Source organism: Crocodylus siamensis, chromosome 3, assembly GCF_052110815.1.
Source record: "Crocodylus siamensis isolate JL-2025a chromosome 3, ASM5211081v1, whole genome shotgun sequence".
In the NCBI taxonomy this organism is placed as follows: domain Eukaryota; kingdom Metazoa; phylum Chordata; order Crocodylia; family Crocodylidae; genus Crocodylus; species Crocodylus siamensis.
The window spans coordinates 167843854-167861691 of NC_143397.1; the positions used below are offsets into that span (position 1 = coordinate 167843854).

Here is a 17838-nt window from a genome sequence, read left to right on the forward strand (position 1 = left end):
TTTCATTGTTAACTACTGCAGCATTTTATGGGTGCTAACTTCCCATGTCATCACTGTCCTCTCAAAATGTCTTTCAGTTTACTATTGCCCATTTCAATTAGTTCTCTCAGCCTGATATTTAGAGTGAACCTGGCACTGATCAACAGTCCAGATCCTGTAGACACTTAAGCATGCACTTAACTTCATGCACTGTATGGAATCCCATTGGCTTTAATCAAGTTAAGCACGTGCCTTAGTCTTTACTAGTTCTGGGCCTGACATCTCTCAGAAACAAAACGTCCCTCTTCCCCCCTCCTCAATTTTACAATAACTGTGGTTCTTAAGAAGTTTTATCAGAGTGGATCCCACTTCTAGTGGGAATGTCTTGTATACAGACTCATCCAAAGCGACAGCAAGATGGATTGCTCCTCTGGAAAACTTTTGTTTATGGTTCTGTCTACACAGTGTTTCATTCCACTGGCCTGGATACAAAGATAATCCCATTTTGACAATAAAATCTCTGAAAATCCAGATATGGCTACTATTTCATTTTATAATAATATAAAACTAGCATGGAATAAAAACATGCTGCTTCTGTTAATATATAGGTTAATTCTTTATTTCCAGACATTACATTTTCTTATGTTTGAAGTTTGACTTACCAGTGTCGGCTTCTGTATCTTTATTTTTTTTAAAGACTAGAGAAAAAACACACAAAAAACAGACATGATATTCATCTTCTGAGAGCACACAATTTTTTCCGGAGTTTCCAGAAGTGACTGTCAAATGTTTTCTTATGAAGTCCCTAGAATCTATCAGGGGCAATTCATGTACTATTTTTTTTTTTTGAGTAATCCATTTTTAAAAAAGAAATTAGCAAATACACTTCTTTAATTAATTTTTCCATAGGTGAAGACATTTTTTCACCCTCTCCTTTGGTAAACAACATCCTCTCAGGCATTTTGGATACCTTTTTCATCAAGAAATGCAAGGAGGAAGTTAATAAAGCCACTTTTCTCACAGCTTATATAGTTCTTGTTCTAACCTTGTTTGGCTACCATTAACTCATCCTGATTGTTCATCACTCCTATGACCTAGTCTACCCATAAGGCAGGCACAGTAACATAGGGCCCCTGCAGGACAAATCAGGACAGTTGGTGGCTGACACAGGGAAAAAGACGGAGCTCTTCAATGAGTTCTTTGCTTCAGTATTCCTAAGTACTGACCAAGACAATTCCCCCAGCTTGAACATAGATAGATGTTCGGGAAGCACCACATCGCCAAAGGTTAGTGCTGACTTAGTTAAGGAGCACTTGGAAGGGCTGGATGGGTACAAGTCAACTGGCCCGGATGACCTGCATCCACGGGTGCTGAAGAAATTAGCCAGTGTCATAGCTGAGCCGCTTGCCCAGCTGTTTGAGTACTCACGGTGCTCCGGTCAGGTCCCTGAGGACTGGAAAAGGGCCAACGTGGTGCCTATTTTTAAGAAGGGGAGAAGGGATGAGGCGGGTAACTTTAAGCCAGTGAATCTTACCTCTCTACCTCTGGGAAAACACTGGAAAAATCATAAAAGAGCGCATTTGTGAAGTCCCAGCAGGGGAAATGATGCTGAAAAAAAAAACCAACACGGGTTTGTCACAGGTAGGTCCTGCCTGACAAACCTTACAGCCTTTTACGACCAAGTCACACACTGCCTTTACGCAGGAGCTGAGGCTGATGTCATCTACCTGGACTTTAAGAAGGCCTTCAATGCAGTTTCGCATCCTATTCTCATAGGGAAGCTAGCAAGCTGCAGAGTGGATGCCTACATAGTCAGGTGGGTGGCTAACTGGCTTAGGAATTGCACCCAGAGAGTGGTGGTAGACGGGTCATTCTTCGCCTGGAAGGAGGTGGGCAGTGGGGTCCTGCAGGGTTTGGCCCTTGGACTGGTGTTATTAAATATCTTCATCAGCTATTTGGATGAGGGTGTGGAGAGCACCCTATTCAAGTTCGCAGATGATACCAAGTTATGGGGAAAGTTAACACACTGGAGGGCAGGGAGCAGATACAGGCCGACCTGGACAGGTTGGATCAATGGGCAGAATGAAATGATAAACAAAGATAAATGTAAGGTACTCCACCTAGGGAGGAGGAATCCCCAGCACACCTACAGGTTGGGGGATGACCTCCTCAGCAGCTTAGCAACTGAAAGGGATCTTGGAGTCAGTCAACTCCAAGATGAACATGAGCCGGCAGTGTAACAAGGCCATCAACAAAGCCAGTCACATCTTCTCATGTATTAGCAGATGCATGACCAACAGATTGAGGGAGGTGATGCTCCCCCTCTATGCGGCATTGGTCAGGCCGCAGTTGGAGTACTGTGTCCAGTTTTGGGTGCCGCACTTCAAGAGGGATGTGGAGAATCTGGAGAGGGTTCAGATGACGACCACTCATATGATTAGTGGCCTCCATGAAAGACCCTATATGGGGAGGTTGAGGGATCTGGATCTCTTCAGCCTTCACAAGAGACATCTGAGGGGAGATCTTGTAGCTACCTATAAGTTTATCAAAGGAGGAAAACAGAGAATTGGAGATTTGCTATTTACCAGGGCACCCCTAGGAGTAACTAGGAATAATGGGTACAAACTAGTGGAGAGTAGATTCAGGTTAGACATTAGGAAGACACTTTTCACAGTAAGGGTGGCCAGAATCTGGAACAGGCTGCCAAGACAGGTGGTACTACCACCCAACTTGGAGGTCTTCAAGAAAAGGCTGGATAGGCACCTGGCTCGGGTTGTCTGACCTCAGTCCTCTTTCCTGCCTGGGGCAGGGGGGTTGGACACGATGATCCTTTGTGGTCTCTTCTGACTCTACAATCTATGAACCTATGAATAAAGTTGCATAAAATAAAGGGCTGATTTTAAACTATTTAAATTTAAACTCTATTTTAGCCATTCCTATCTTGTTTCAGTTTGATAGTCTGCATACAAACATACAGAGGAATAAGTGAACTGGTTGAAATTTAGAGCTTCTGGTGCACTTATCTGGAAACATTTATTTCAAAAAGACAAAAATCAGGATAAGGCACTAAAAACTAAAAGAGGATGTGCACTCGGACTTGTAAGAGGTGAGAATTATAAACGAATTTCTAACTGTATTCAGCAGACAACTTTATAATCTGTACTGAGCATACCTAAATTTACTTGTGCATGTGAAAGTGTAAAAAGCTTCAAATTGATAATTATGTCTGCATATTCCATAAACAAAGTCCATTTTAAAGCTGTTTTAATTTAAAACAAGACAACTTGGCTGTGTTCTCGTGAGCCCATATTATATAGTTCTTGGGCCATAATTTGTCTGGCCCTAGATCAGTGATCCTTAATTTCTGGGCAACAGCCCTCCAACGTTGTTCAAAGCCTCAGGAAGCTAAAAAGTTAAAATCTGATGGTGACCAAGAAAGGAAGGCATGTTGTTGTCCGCAGCTTGTTACTTGCTTAGTACACTAGAATGAACCGCCTTCATTGAACAGAGCTCCAAGATAGACAGCCAGTTTTCTATTGGGCAGGTAGAATTTTACAAGCTCCTAGGATTTTAGAGGTCTAGCAGTTCTGGATAAGTGCCTCATATTCATTAGGAAACCTACAAGGATAGCTGTGGTTAAGGATGTCATTTTCTGTGGGTCTGTCTACCAAAGGGAAACGATTATGGTAACCAGAGTGGAATAACAGAAACAACAATGCCTCTAATCCCAATGCCAAGAGGTCGACCTTTCACTTTCCTACAGGTGGTTATTAGGCCCAATTTGAATTTGTCCGTCAGCTCACATTGCTGGCGTGAATTCACACCACTTTCCCTGAACATAGTCAGATGAACATAATCAGTGAACATTCATAATCAATGAACATTAGCAGATTCTAGCCAGTTGTTTGTGATCATATGAGACCTTGTAGACTTTGCACCCAGAACAGGTAGCACTTCTAGTATTGTTCATAGATTTCATAGACATCAGGGCTGTAAGGGACCTCGGGAGATCATCAATCCAGCCCCCTGCCCAAAGGGCAGGAAGTCAGCTGGGGTCTTAGGATCCCAGCAAGATAAGCATCCAATTTACTCTTGAAGGTGTTCAATGTAGGTGCTTGAACCACCTCCGCTGGCAGACTGTTCCAGACCTTGGGGGCTCGGACAGTAAAGAAATTCTTCCTTATGTCCAGCCTGAAACGGTCTTGCAGCAGTTTGTGACTGTTCGACCTCGTCATCCCTTGGGGCGCTCTGGTGAAGAAACGTTCCCCCAGATCCTGGTGGTCACCCTTGATAAACTTATAGGTGGCCATCAGATCACCCCTGAGCCTACGCTTTTCCAGGCTAAAGAATCCCATGTCTCTCAGCCTATCATCATAAGATCTGTTTTCCTGACCTCTGATCATGCGCGTGGCTCTCCTCTGGACTCTCTCAAGCTTCTCCATATCCTTTTTGAATTGTGGAGCCCAAAACTGGATGCAGTACTCCAGCTGTGGCCTCACCAAGGCCAAGTACAAGGGGAGAATGACGTCCCGGGATTTGCTCGAGAAGCATCTATGGATGCAAGCCAGTGTTTTGGTCGCTTTATTAGCCGCAGCATCGCATTGCAGGCTCATGTTCATCTTGTGGTCAATGATGACCCCCAAGTCTTTTTCTTCTGTAGTGCTATCCAACATAGCACTGCCGAGCCTATAAGGGTGCTGCAGGTTTTTCCTCCCAAGGTGGAGAACCTTGCATTTTTCGGTGTTAAACACCATCAGGTTCTCATCTGCCCATTTGCTGAGCTTGTCCAGGTCAGCCTGGATCACCCGCCTATCTTCTGGCGTGGATGCTTTGCCCCAAAGTTTGGTGTCATCGGCGAACTTGGCCAGTCCACTCCTGACACCAATGTCCACATCATTAATGAAGATATTGAACAGGATGGGTCCCAGGACAGAGCCTTGAGGGACCCCACTGGTCACAGGGCACCACGATGAGTGACTGCCATCAATCACAACCCTCTGGGTCTGACCACGGAGCCAATTTCCCAGCCAGCAGATCATGGTGGAGCCAAGGCCACAACTGGGCAGTTTGGCCAAGAGGTGATCATGGGATACCAGATCAAAAGCTTTTTTTGAAGTCAAGATATATGACATCAATCTCTTCTCCCTTGTCCAGGTGATAGGTCACCTGGTCATAGAAGGAAATGAGATTGGTCAAACAAGACCTACCCGCAACAAACCCGTGCTGGCTATCCCTTAGGATGTTAGCCTGGGCCAGTCCCTCAAGGACTACTTAATAAACTTTTCTAAGATCTTCCCCAGGATAGAAGTCAGGCTAATGGGCCTGTAGTTAGCCGGATCCACTCTGCTCCCTTTCTTGAAGATCAGCACCACATTGGCCTTCTTCCAGTCTTCGGGCACTACACCAGAGCGCCAGGAGTTTTCAAAGATCCGTGCCAGGGGCTGGGCTATGACGCTCGCCAGCTCCTTGAGTACCCTGGGGTGCAGGTTGTCAGGGCCGGCTGACTTGAAGGTATCCAGCTTCTCAAGATGTTCCTTCACAAGGTCAGCATTGATGGAGGGTAGGGGATCCCGATCACCCAGATCTCCCTGTCCCATAGCAGGCATGGGTGTCCCATGGGACTGATGAAAGACTGACGCAAAGTACCTATTTAATAGGTTGGCTTTTTCCTGGGCGTCAGTTGCCCCATCTGGTTTAGCAGGGGTCCAATGTTGCCCTTGCTTTTCCTCCGGCTCCCCACATATCTGAAAAAGGACTTTTTGTTGTCCTTGATGCTTGAAGCTAGTTGGAGTTCAGTTGCAGCCTTGGCTTTCCTGGTTTGCTCCCTGCAGGACCGGACCAGTGCAGAATAATTCTCTTTGGAGGTGAATCCCATCCTCCATCCTTTGTAGGCAGAGTGTTCAGAGTGGCAGATTTGAAAGGGATCTAAGCTTAGCTTAGCTTCTGGGATTAAGGATGACAAAAAGTCCTTTTTCAGGTATACAGGTAGGAAGAAGAAGTCTCAGGGTAACACTGGACCTCTATGAGGCAGGGCAGGGCAGTTGGTGATGGACGCGCGAGAAAAGGCAGAACTCTTCAACAAGTTCTTTGCCTCCGTGTTCCTGTCTACTAACAATGGGGTGCTCTCGGGTGATAGTGTAGAGGCGCCCAGGAAGGATGCAAGTCCCCTGACTGTTAGTTCAGACTTAGTTAAGGATTACCTGGAGGGCTTAGATGTGTCCAAGTCGGTGGGCCCGGATGACCTTCATCCACGGGTGCTGAGGAAATTGGCTGATGTCATCGCGGAGCGATTGGCACAGCTGTTCGAGGACTCCTCGTGCTCGGGCCAAGTCCCCGAGGACTGGAAAAGGGCCAATGTGGTCCCTATTTTCAAGAAGGGGAGGAACGAAGAGCCTGGCAACTACAGGCCAGTCAGCCTCATTTCTATCCTGGGGAAGGTCTTTGAAAAAATTATCAAGGGCCACATTTGTGAGAGCCCTGCAGGGGAAGTGATGTTGAGGGGTAACCAACACAGGTTTGTGCCAGGCCAACCCTGCCTGATTAACCTGGTCTCTTTCTATGACCAGGTAACAAAGAGCTTAGATGGGAAGGAGGAAGTCGATGTCATCTTCTTGGACTTCCAGAAGCCCTTCGACACAGGTGTCCCACCCAATTCTGGTGGGCAAGCTGAGGGACTGCGGCACTGATGAATGCATGGTCACATGGGTGGCAAACTGGCTCCAGGGGCGTACCCAGAGGGTGGTGGTGGACAGGTTGATGTTGACCTGGGAGGGCGTGGGCAGTGGAGTCCCCCAGGGCTCGGTCCTTGGGCCAGCGCTGTTCAACATCTTCATTAGCGGCCTGGACGAGGGTGTGGAGAGCACCTTGTTCAAGTTCGCTGATGACACCAAGCTGTGGGGTAGAGTGAATACACCAGCAGGCAGGGACTGCATCCAGGCAGACCTGGATAGGTTAGAGAAGCGGGCGGATCTGAACAGGATGCGGTTAAACAAGGACAAGTGCAGGGTGCTGCACCTGGGGAGAGGGAACCAGCATTATGGTTATAGGTTAGGGGTTGCCCCTCTTGGCAGCACAGAGAGGGATCTTGGAGTCAGGACTGACTCCAGGATGAATATGAGTCGCCAATGCGACAAAGCAATAGGCAGAGCCAACTGCACCCTGTCATACATCAACAGGGGCATCACTAACAGGTCCAGACAGGTCTTGCTCCCCCTCTACGCGGTGCTGGTCAGGCCGCAGCTGGAGTACTGTGGCCAGTTCTGGGCACCGAACTTCAAAAGGGATGTGGAGAAGCTGGAGAGGGTCCAGAGGAGGGCCACTCATATGGTTGAGGGCCTCCATGGCCAGCCCTATGAGGCGAGGCTGAGGGACCTGAATCTCTTCAGTCTCCGCAAGAGGAGACTGAGGGGGGATCCTGTGGCTGCCTACAACCTTATCAGGGGCCACCAGCAGGGACTCGGGGAAAGTCTGTTCACCAGGGCCCCCCTTGGAGTCACCAGGAACAATGGCCACAAGCTGAGGGAGGACAGGTTTAGGTTAGATATTAGGAAGAACTACTTCACAATAAGGGTGGCCAGAGCCTGGAACAGGCTTCCCAGAGAGGTGGTGCTCTCACCTTCCCTGGAGATCTTCAAAAGGAGACTGGATAAGCACCTGGCTGGGGTCTTATGACCCCTGCTACCCCCAGTGCTCCTTCCTGCCCATGGCAGGGGGTCGGATTAGATGATCTGTCTAGGTCCCTTCTGACTCATTGATTCTATGATTTTTGACAGATATTACATTTTATATGTTCACCACCTGAGAGCTTTAGGTCCAGTGGCAAGGCCCTTTATTCAAGAACCTAGCAGGGAAAAATCCCAGTGAAAGGAAGAGCAAACAACTTTTACTGCAACAAGAAAACTGGTTCCCCTCCTCCTCAATGACAGAATACAGACAAGAGGGCTTACTCCTTTTCAAGAGAGAACACTTTCCTCAAAGTAGAACATCAATATTCAGGTAAAGTAATTTATTAAACATTGTAGAGCAAGTCTATCTGCTGAGGCCCAAAGCAAGCTAGATGCCTCAGCTTGGACTGGCCTTCTTACAGGGATTAGAATAACAAATTTATTTTTTTCAATTCCCAGTCAGACAAGACTTTATACCAATTGATTAAAAGGGGGAAAAGGTATGTATTAGTACAAAGCACAAGGTTTATCCAGTATGATCTTATGTAGTAATGTTGTTCACTTAACTAAAAGACTTTTCTGTCCAGGGTTGGGAGAAAAAAAACAAAACAATAAGCAAGGCACATTTTTAATGTAATCCAAAAATACTCTGAGATATACTAGCAACCATAATATAAATGATACTTTAGGTTGCATCCAGATGAGCACAGGCATGCGATATGTGGTGCCACAGATCCAGATGTGGTGCTGCACACAGTACATGCAGGCATTCCCCATGCAGCTACCTTGCAGCATGGCAGTGAGGGTTTTGACCCTGGGAGATCCCAAGGTCAAAAAAACCCATGCCAAGAAAAAGTGGGGTGGCGCACACAATGGCAGTGTGCACCACCCAAAACTGGAGCCTGGCCGGCCAGAGTCATACTTCAGCTGCTGGCAAGGCACACAGCTGCAGGAGCGCTGTGGCTGCAGCACCCTAAGACCCCCAGGATCCCAGGTGAGACTGCTGAAGACAGCACAGTTGCTGGCCCCAGCCTCCCCTACCCCACTCGGTGTAATGTGCAGTAACGTTTCCCAGGGACACGTAACAGTGGCACAAGGTGTGCTGCTGCTACTTTCCCTAGGGAAACAAACATCTGCGCTCATCTGGACATGGCCTTAGTGGACAACAGTGTAACCAACACTATTTACAGAATGTTAACATATAAATTATGTAATGTACATCACTTACAGGGCTCTTCATGTCTTGGTAGAGCCATGTATTTGGAAATCTAAAAGAAGTTAGTCTAATGATTTTACAGAAGTTGTAAAAATATTACTTTGCAATTATAAAGCACGAGCTCAGTTTAATTAAGATAATACAACTGGGTAAACACCTCACTTGGAACTCTGTAAGAACACCCTCTTTTTCCGTTAAATTCATATTTAAGTATTACACGTTTTTTCTGTCTGTAGAAGTTTATTTGTGCTTTCAATTTCAAAGAGTTTTTCTTTTAAATCAACACAACACTAGCTGACTTTTCCCCAACAGTATCTACAGAATACATAGATCATCATCATTATTACATTTTAAAATGAAGCCTATATTTTTCTTCTTTCAAAAGCAGGTGAATGTTGCTTTCCAGGTTGTAGCAAGGTAAAAGGCAGCTTGCTTTGTTCACATTCCCTTTTACACACAGCACTAGTGACACCTGATGGACATTACACGTTAGTGCACTTGCCATGGCAAGATGATTTCCGTGATGGAATCAAAGTTTTAGTTTGCTAATTTAGTTCGCTATCTTGCTACTATTCAGAGGGGTATATCTGAACTTAACATTAAACCTGATACGATTATCCTTAAACATAATTAGCAAAAGTATGTATTTTTATAGTTTATGATCAAAATATGCAAAATTATTTATTAGCATACCAGCCTTCTAAAGATGAATGCCACAACTCAGGAAAGAAAGAATAAATGCATCTCTGAACAAAAACCATATGCTTACGCATTGGTATACCAATGACACATTTTTGTGAAAGTGAACTCTTTACCTAGCTTCATTTTTTGTTTCAATACAACTACAAGAAATAAATATAGTGTGTACGCATATAAAATCTTATAAATAGTCCTCAAACTATTTATTTATTTATTACTTTCTCATATATTATTTCTATAATACATATCAAATAGCTCTCAATCTTCTACCCTTTGACCTGTTAAACAAAACAAACCAACAGGTTTTATCCCTTCAGATCTTCAAAGTAGTAGATGAAATTAAAAATTTTATCCATCTCTAAGTCACAACATGATTTTCAGTTTATCACAGATATAAAATCTGCCAGAAAGCAGGTAGAGATGCACCTTATAGACTAACTGAATCAGAGATGCAGACTTTCTGATGAAGTGAGTTTCTTGCTCACAAACTTCTATGCATCTTTGATTCAGTTAGTTTATAAAGATGCATTTCTACCTTGTCTTATGCCTGACTTTAGACTAACACAGCTAACTACAGATACTTAATCTGTGATACTAACAAAACAGTATTATTCCAATTCGTGTAATTTGTGAGAAAAAAACATATTAGGTGAAATCTTAGCTCCAGTGAAGCAAGTGGCATACTTCAAAAGCATGTATTGAAGGTGAATGGACCCATAATTGTTTTAGGGCAGACTCTGCCCTGATCTACTCCTTTTGAGGTTCTCCTGGGTCATTTCTCCTACCTCTGAATTAAGTAACCTTCTGAGGACCAGCGTAGAGAACTTGATGAATGACCATAGCAGTTAGCTTCTGCCCTTTCTGCAGTGAATGCCTCAGGATGGAGAGGTATAAAAGGGGAACAGAGACTTCTCTACGGTACTATGGCCTTAATTATTTCTAACTGGCATATAATGGTCCCTTGAGACCCATAACCAGGAGACACAATTAGAGCAGTCCCTAATGTGCTCTAACCTGTGCGGATACGAGGGAAAGAATTGGTGAACTGTAACTGGTTTTCAGCTTCTCTTCATCCCCCTTTTGGGCTATCCAGCTGCTTTTGTGTGGGAGGGAAACAATCTTTCATTAAGTGCTAAACTAGACTAAAACAAAAAGTCTAAATCTCATAGCCCAGCAGGAAAAGAGGCAAAGGTACAACTAGGGCTATTGTTTCCTTTTCTTCCAACACAGTATAAAACTAGCAGAGAATAGCTGGAGCAGGGAAATAGCAGCAGCACTTAGAAGGCTTCTGACACACAGAAATTGTTCCTGAAGCTACAAGAGGGAAGTGGGAAGGGACACAGTGCTCTTCATCTTCCCTCCAGCAAAAAAAAATCACAGCAAAAGAGCTCAGGAAATATTTTCAATTAACAATCAAATAAAAATTCTTAATAAAAGTTACCTTGAAGATTGCTAGAAACAGATGCATTCAAATAAAATCGTAGTACATGATTACAAGAAAAAAAAATTCTAAGTCAGTTCTCTTTAATTTTTATTAAATTCAAAAACTGCAGAAAAAAACCACAAGTTTCTAAATACATATAAAAACAAATCAACTAAAATCATAGTTGTCAAGTTAAAACTTTTTTCCATAACTTTCCCTTCCTTGCTATTGCCCACAGAAGTCCTACAAGTACTAGAAAAACTGGATTTCATTTTATCAGTATTACAGTAAACCATAGGTTTACTATCTAAAAAAGCTAACCGTCTAGGCACAAGGTGGCAGAAGACATAAGCACAAACACTAGCCAAGCTTCCTTAATTTATTAGTTGAAGCTGAGTATGCCAAAGAGATATCCCCTAGACAGTACTATGTGCACAATGGTATATCTGATCCATTGGGCTAAGGGCTCTAAGACCCATTGGGGGAGTAAAAATTACGACCAATTTTGAATTTCTAGTTCCTTCCAGAAGACAGACAATAAGTTGCAGAAGCCAGTAGTTTACCTTACTGATCAGTGTAAGTGTTTAGGCTGAAACAAAGGCAAAGGTGGTAAGACAGTTTCAGATACCAAAGAAGAGAAGCTATATTTTGCAAGACTGGTTTGTATATGTATCCCCGTGGGTCATTAAAAACTTTGCTACTGCCTGCCAAGACATCATGACAGTCACATGCCATCACAGGATACCAGTTAAGCTAGATCATCCAAAGAGTGCAGTAGTTAAAGCAAACTCTTAGTGTGTCTTGTGCTTCCTATCTAAAAAATGGGAACTAGATCTCAAGGAAATAAATATTTTTTTTTTAACAACAATGATATTACCTTTTATCCACCACTTGTATTTGCCATTCTAAAAACAGGTGCAGCTCCACTGCCATTCATAAATACAAAATTTTATTTGCATTTCATTAGTTTAGAAAGACCACAAAGTTTTTCAATACCACAACATTCAGAACACTGAGTTATTCAAATATGTAATTACTGATTTACCACAACTAAACTAAACAGTGCATTTTAATAAAAGATATATCAAAGATATAATTCACCAATTCATAATCAGACAAAAACCTCACACAATATATGCTTGAATGGAATAGTTTCCACCATTAGAAAAGAAAAAAAAAGTTTTACCATCAACCCATCCCTCCCACCGAGGTGTCCAGACAAATACACACATATATATATATCCCTCAACACAGGAAAAATGCTCTTAAATTTTTTAAAAAGAATTTGTCTAGGACAGCAGCATTGCTTTTAAAACCTTCTTTTACAGTTCAGATACATCTCTACTTTTACTGAATATTTACCGACTCTGCAACCTAGTTATGCTTAAGCAGGAACTTGTATATGCAAGTTGAGAATGCACCTTTAAAACCGCACCAAATGTAATGTCTTTGAACACAAAGCAACGGCTCAACATTAAACATAATAAATAATGAGTGCTGGAAATTACTCTTTGATTTTCTGTAAATCCAGTCAGCTGCAGATGCTACAGCAAAAAAAAAAAAAAGAAAAAAAAGAAAAAAAAGGAAAATTGTTGACCATATTGAAAAGAAACATAATGCTGCTTATGGAAGCTTTGTACATGGAAGTCTTCTGTTTTAAGAAAAAAAAGTCATCTTAAAATAGTTAGCAAAGCACCATAATATACTTATCTTCATACCAGAAGAGCTTCTGCCTGCCTATTTATAACAATGAGGACTATTACAACATTTACAATCAAGAATAAGTATAGATTTAATTTCTCCTCCTCTTAGACTGGGAGTGTGGTGGCTGCCTGTAGACTGTACAATATTTATAAACACTGGGGCAATGAATGAAATACCATTTTGAGGGAGACAGGCAATATTTTACTGTTATAGCTGAATCCTGTGCAGGATTTCATATTTGCATATATACAAGTTAGTGTGCAGCTCTGACTTGAACACAAAGTGCAACATGAAACTGCCAAATGATTGTAGTGCAGAGACGTACAGACACTTTCTTTCCCCTCCCACTCTTTTTTTCCACTCTGTATGAAGCAACAAGTCAACAGCAACGGACATGTGGCCTTGGAGGAGGCAGTTCTGGCGGGATTTCTGGCTCTGGCTGCAGGGACAGGATACTGTTTGACAGCTCATTCCTTATGATATCCAGGGGCATCTGAAAAAATAAAAAACAACCCACATGTCTATAAATAATCCAGTGCACAGAACTCTCAACTGCTCCTACTTAAGAAAAAGACTTCAGAACTGCAGTTCAGCTAAAGGATTAACATTAGGGCCTCCGAGATCCTAGCACCAACATTTTAAAAAAAAATATTAGAACAGAATGTGTTAAAGTTTTCTTTCAAAGGAAAAAAATCTTACACACTGTGTTCAACAAAGTAGTATTGCTATTTTGACAGATAAAAGATCTGTAATAGAATCATGGTAATTAAAACTACATTTGGGAGAAGCTTTCTTATAGCCAGTTTGTCAATAACAGAGAACATACATTCAATTTTCTAATAATCTAGAGGGCAAAGCAGTATGATGCACTGAACTGAAGAGCATGAAGTTTGGCTTCCTCTTCTATAGCTCTTCAAAAGGTTCTAAATAGTTTTAAGCATGGTGTTTTATTTGTGGACTTGAGATTTTGACTGAGATTCAAGACTCCAAATAATCCTGTAATTTTAAAGGTGCAGTAGTAACCAATATACATAAAATTAAGTGTTTGGCTGCTATGTTAATACAGTTATTCAGTCAGGAAAGCTAGTGTCATGTGTTTGCAAACTACTACTATAGAGACAAGCAAAACACTTTCATTGTTTTATCCCAACTAGGTAGTTGGTCCAATAAAAGATAATCAATTACAAAGATCTTTGCCTCTCATTATTTTACAGCATTTGAAAGTGCAAAAGTAACTTCCTTACCGATCTTAAAATAGTTTCAAACTTTAAATCAACTGTCAGACAATAGTGTAGGTAGAAACACAGCTAAACAGATCAGTTAACCAAACTTGGGGTGAATCTATTTTTTTTAAATAAGACTTGCAATGATTTTCCACTACAATGCTAATACTCAGCATTTAAATAGCAGTGATCAGCTAAGGATTAAAGTGACACTTCATCAATCAAATCGGGGGCTGGGGGGAGGAGGAAAGAGGCATAAAGAGGTCAGAAGACTAATCTAAGATCAAAGCTATCAAATAATAACTTGGACTCAGAGATCTCCCTACAGTACTGTAAGACAGCAGCTCCATCCTGTATACATACCAAGGTTGCTACTTTTCCTAGGCCATAAACAGGCTATCATTTCCAGTGGCGGAAATTTTCCACCACTAGAAATGTTTCTGGGAGAGGGAACAGTTCAGAAGTTCCACTGCAACTGCCCCATCTCCTGATACCTTCCCAAAATCAGGGGATCCCAGATCTGGTAAAAGCATCAGAATAAGTGGCTGTTCCAGTCCTCCCATTCCTGGGGGAATGCAGGCAGCAGGGCAGAGCCCCCTCACCCACTCCTCAGCCCACAGAGCCCAGTCTGAGGAATGGGTAGTGAACAAGAAATAGCTACTCCATAACTTGGCTTTCTGCCTACTGGAGCGGCAGCAGCAGTTGTCTCCTGTGCCTTCTGTGACTGAGATGACCTCGTTCTGAGGAAGGCACAATAACCTTTCCCTGTCACAACTCCCACTGGGACTGGGAAGAGGTGAGCAGCAGCTATTCCCTGTGCTCTCCCCAGATGAGAATAACTCTTGTCTTGGGAAAGCACAGGAAATGTTTTCCCATCACGCAGCACCTCCTGGTCCCTGGGAGGAGTCCAACAGCAGAAAAGTATGCATACATTCTCCCAGGAGAAGCCCTCCCAGTGGGAGATGGATTATTTTTGTCCTGGAGCCACCATTTTTGTTCCAGGATAAACTGCATGAATATTTGTGGTTTCTAATGGGAGACCTGAGATTCTCCCAATAGAAACATAATACCTGTACATGGCTTCAGTCTCTGTTTCTAGTTGGCATCCTGTATAGTCAAGTTGCTGACTTCTCGTTTCTCCAGTCTTCTGTAGTTCTTAGCATGCCAATTTAAGCAAAACACACTTTTTTTTCTCTGCTACTCCAAACCTATTCCCTGAAGCAGTCCTAATTAATTTGTGACAGCAAAGGAAGCAGGCAAATACATAGTCAGCCACTGCACCCTGATGTAAAATTAAGCTACTATGCATGGAGGCGTGTAAGTGAAAACTTCAACTGCAATGGTAAGAGCTGTGCCACAACAGAAGAAATGGAAGACAGCAGGTGGTCCACAAGCTGCATCCTGACTGCTCCAAGATAAAATAACTTCCTTGCTATTGTGCACTCTGAACAAACACTTGTGCAAGTAGTAGTAAAATATTTGACCTATAAAAGTCTAGGCAAACAGCTTACCTTTTTCAGGATATCATCAACAAGTTTCAGAAATATTTCATCCACATTAAAATTATCCTTGGCACTTGCTTCACAGAACCGCATCCCAGTTATTTGCTGTGCAAACTGACAACGAAAAATAAGTGTCAGTGTCAGGTTTGTGGGTTTTGTTTTGTTTTTTTAAGGTGCAAAGAAAAGCTGAATATAGCAAAAGCTGAGAGAAACTGAAGCTTGAGTTATGTCAGATTCATTTGAATCAACTTGTCAGTTCTGCACGGTATTCATGGAGGGAGAAAAATTATGTCCAGAGCTGTAAAATTGAACACAACTGGGCTAAATGAATTATTTTGGCATATTAGGAAAGAAAATAGCAATGGCTGAACACCAATAAATGAAATGTCACGGCTAAGGGTAAAATATTAAATCAACCGCTAAGCAGACATACAAAAATGAGAGTGCTGAATATACAGGTGACAGACATTTTGGTTGACATTTATTTACATGTTTTCCTTTCCTATGCTTTTAGGAGAATCTGGTGCTCCTGAAAATAAATTTACAAATAGCACAGGAACTGCCAGGCATACTGCAAGCATATATACTTTGCAATCCTGTCCAAGTAACTCAAGCATATCACTGCTGACCAGCAGTAGCCCTTTTTACCCCACTGAAAGGGCTCTTCAGAGGAAGAAGCTGGGATAGATTTCTACTTGCATGCTTTCTCTGCCACCCTGGTACAGGGATGAGCAATTATTTCAACTGGGGGGCTACATAACTACTTTTGATCAGCTGTTGGGACAAGGATAGCCCCACCCCTTGATCACCATTTTGGGACCAGAAGCCCCACCCACTAACCCTTGACTGTTTCCACCTGATTTATATGCATTTGCATAGTGTATATAGGGGTGATTGCATAATAGCTCAAAATAAAGTCTTACTCTTGCATGTTGTGTGGTGTGGTTTGTGAAAAGTTGGGGGGGTTATGTGAAGGGGTGTCTAGGGGGGTGTGTGTGTGTGTGTGTGTGTGTGTGTGTGAGTGAGTGAGGTGCAGGTACAGGAGTGTATGTGGGTGGGAGGGTTTGTAGGAGATGTGTGGGTGGGTGTGGACCACCCCCCCCCACAGATACCCCCTCCACCCCCTTGGTGCATAGCCCCTGTCACAAGAGGCAGTAGCAGCAGCAGGCCCTTGAGGTGCTCATGGCCTGCAGCAGGCAGAGTCCCCTGGCAACACATGGTTCTGGCTGAGTTCTGGGAGCGGCATGTGACTCTGCCTGGCACAGGCCATGAGCATCCTGAGGGCCTGCTGTGCCAGCAGCAGTAGGGGCTGTCCCCCTCCCACCCACACTCAGCCCACACACTCCCACCCACATTCCCCCACTCACACCCACCCCACACACAAGCCATTGGGCCAGGGGCTCTGTGTTCCAATGTGCAGCTCCCAGCTCTCTTTCTGGGAGCCATGCACCAGTATGTGGGGCTCCCAGCAGTGCAGTTGAGAAGGCACACTGCTGGGCTGGGTTAGGCTAGCTGCATACCTCCATATGGGGCTCCCAGCACTGCAGGGGGGAACTCCCCTCCCCACTCACTAGCTGTCCAGTCATACACCATTGCACTCAGTGCCTACACATGGGGCTCCCAGCTGGAGTGCCAGGAGCCCCCTGGAGATGGAGGCACAATGCCCACCCAGTCTGATAGTGAGAAACCACTGAAAGCCCACCTCCCACCAGCTTTCCAAAGGGCAGCCACAGGCCATTAATAATTGTTTTTTGGAGAAGCTCCACCTGCTGGATACAATGACCTGGCAAGCTGAATCTGGCCAAAGGGCCAAGTTTGCCCGCCCCTGCCCTGGTGGCTTTCAGGTTGTAATACAATCCCACTCACTGCTTACTAGCCTCAGATTCTTATCATTAGATTCATCTCAACTGTAAAATACAATCCAACTTCCTTATCTTGTTCAATGATTTAATACCTATAGAGACCAGACACATGTTGTACTAACGCTAATGGGCCGTTGTGTACTTCTGAACAAAAGTCCTTGTATCCATACTATTCTGTTGTTATCTAGCCACTTTCTGCATTCTGCCTTTTGACCTGCTATCCTGTATGAGATATATCCCAAACTAAAGTTGTTTTCATGAGCGATGGGCAACTGCTGCCTCTCGAGTTGGGCGTGGGTGGGGGACAATGACTTCCCCCACCAGTGGACAGTCAGCGACTGGGGAAGGGGGGTCCCCCTGCAGGCGATCCCACAGACTGGGGGGTGGGGTCCCTGCGGCTGATCCTGTCAACATGCAACTGGCTGGCACTGCTGTGTCAGAGGGATTGGCCACAAGGGGACTACTTCTCCTGGTGCACTCCCTGGCCAGCATTCTCAAGGGGGACACCACCACTCTTGCCTACCCCAGAATCCTCGCCTGGGAACGCTGCTCTCAGGGGGTTCACA

The 17838-nt window shown here is 43.8% G+C and overlaps 1 protein-coding gene across 2 annotated transcripts in view; it reads right to left on the bottom strand.

Moving 5' to 3' along the window:
• Positions 1-11072: 11072 nt before the first annotated feature.
• Positions 11073-17838, bottom strand: part of RAB12 (RAB12, member RAS oncogene family) — a 32189-nt gene continuing 25423 nt past the window's right edge. For both annotated transcript variants that reach the window (XM_090039708.1, XM_090039710.1), the window contains 2 exons: positions 15420-15524; positions 11073-13178 (listed from right to left, as the gene is read on the bottom strand). In XM_090039708.1, the coding sequence (XP_089895834.1) occupies positions 13065-13178; positions 15420-15524 (219 nt within the window). In that variant the 3' untranslated portion in view covers positions 11073-13064. The remainder of the gene's footprint in view (positions 13179-15419; positions 15525-17838) is intronic.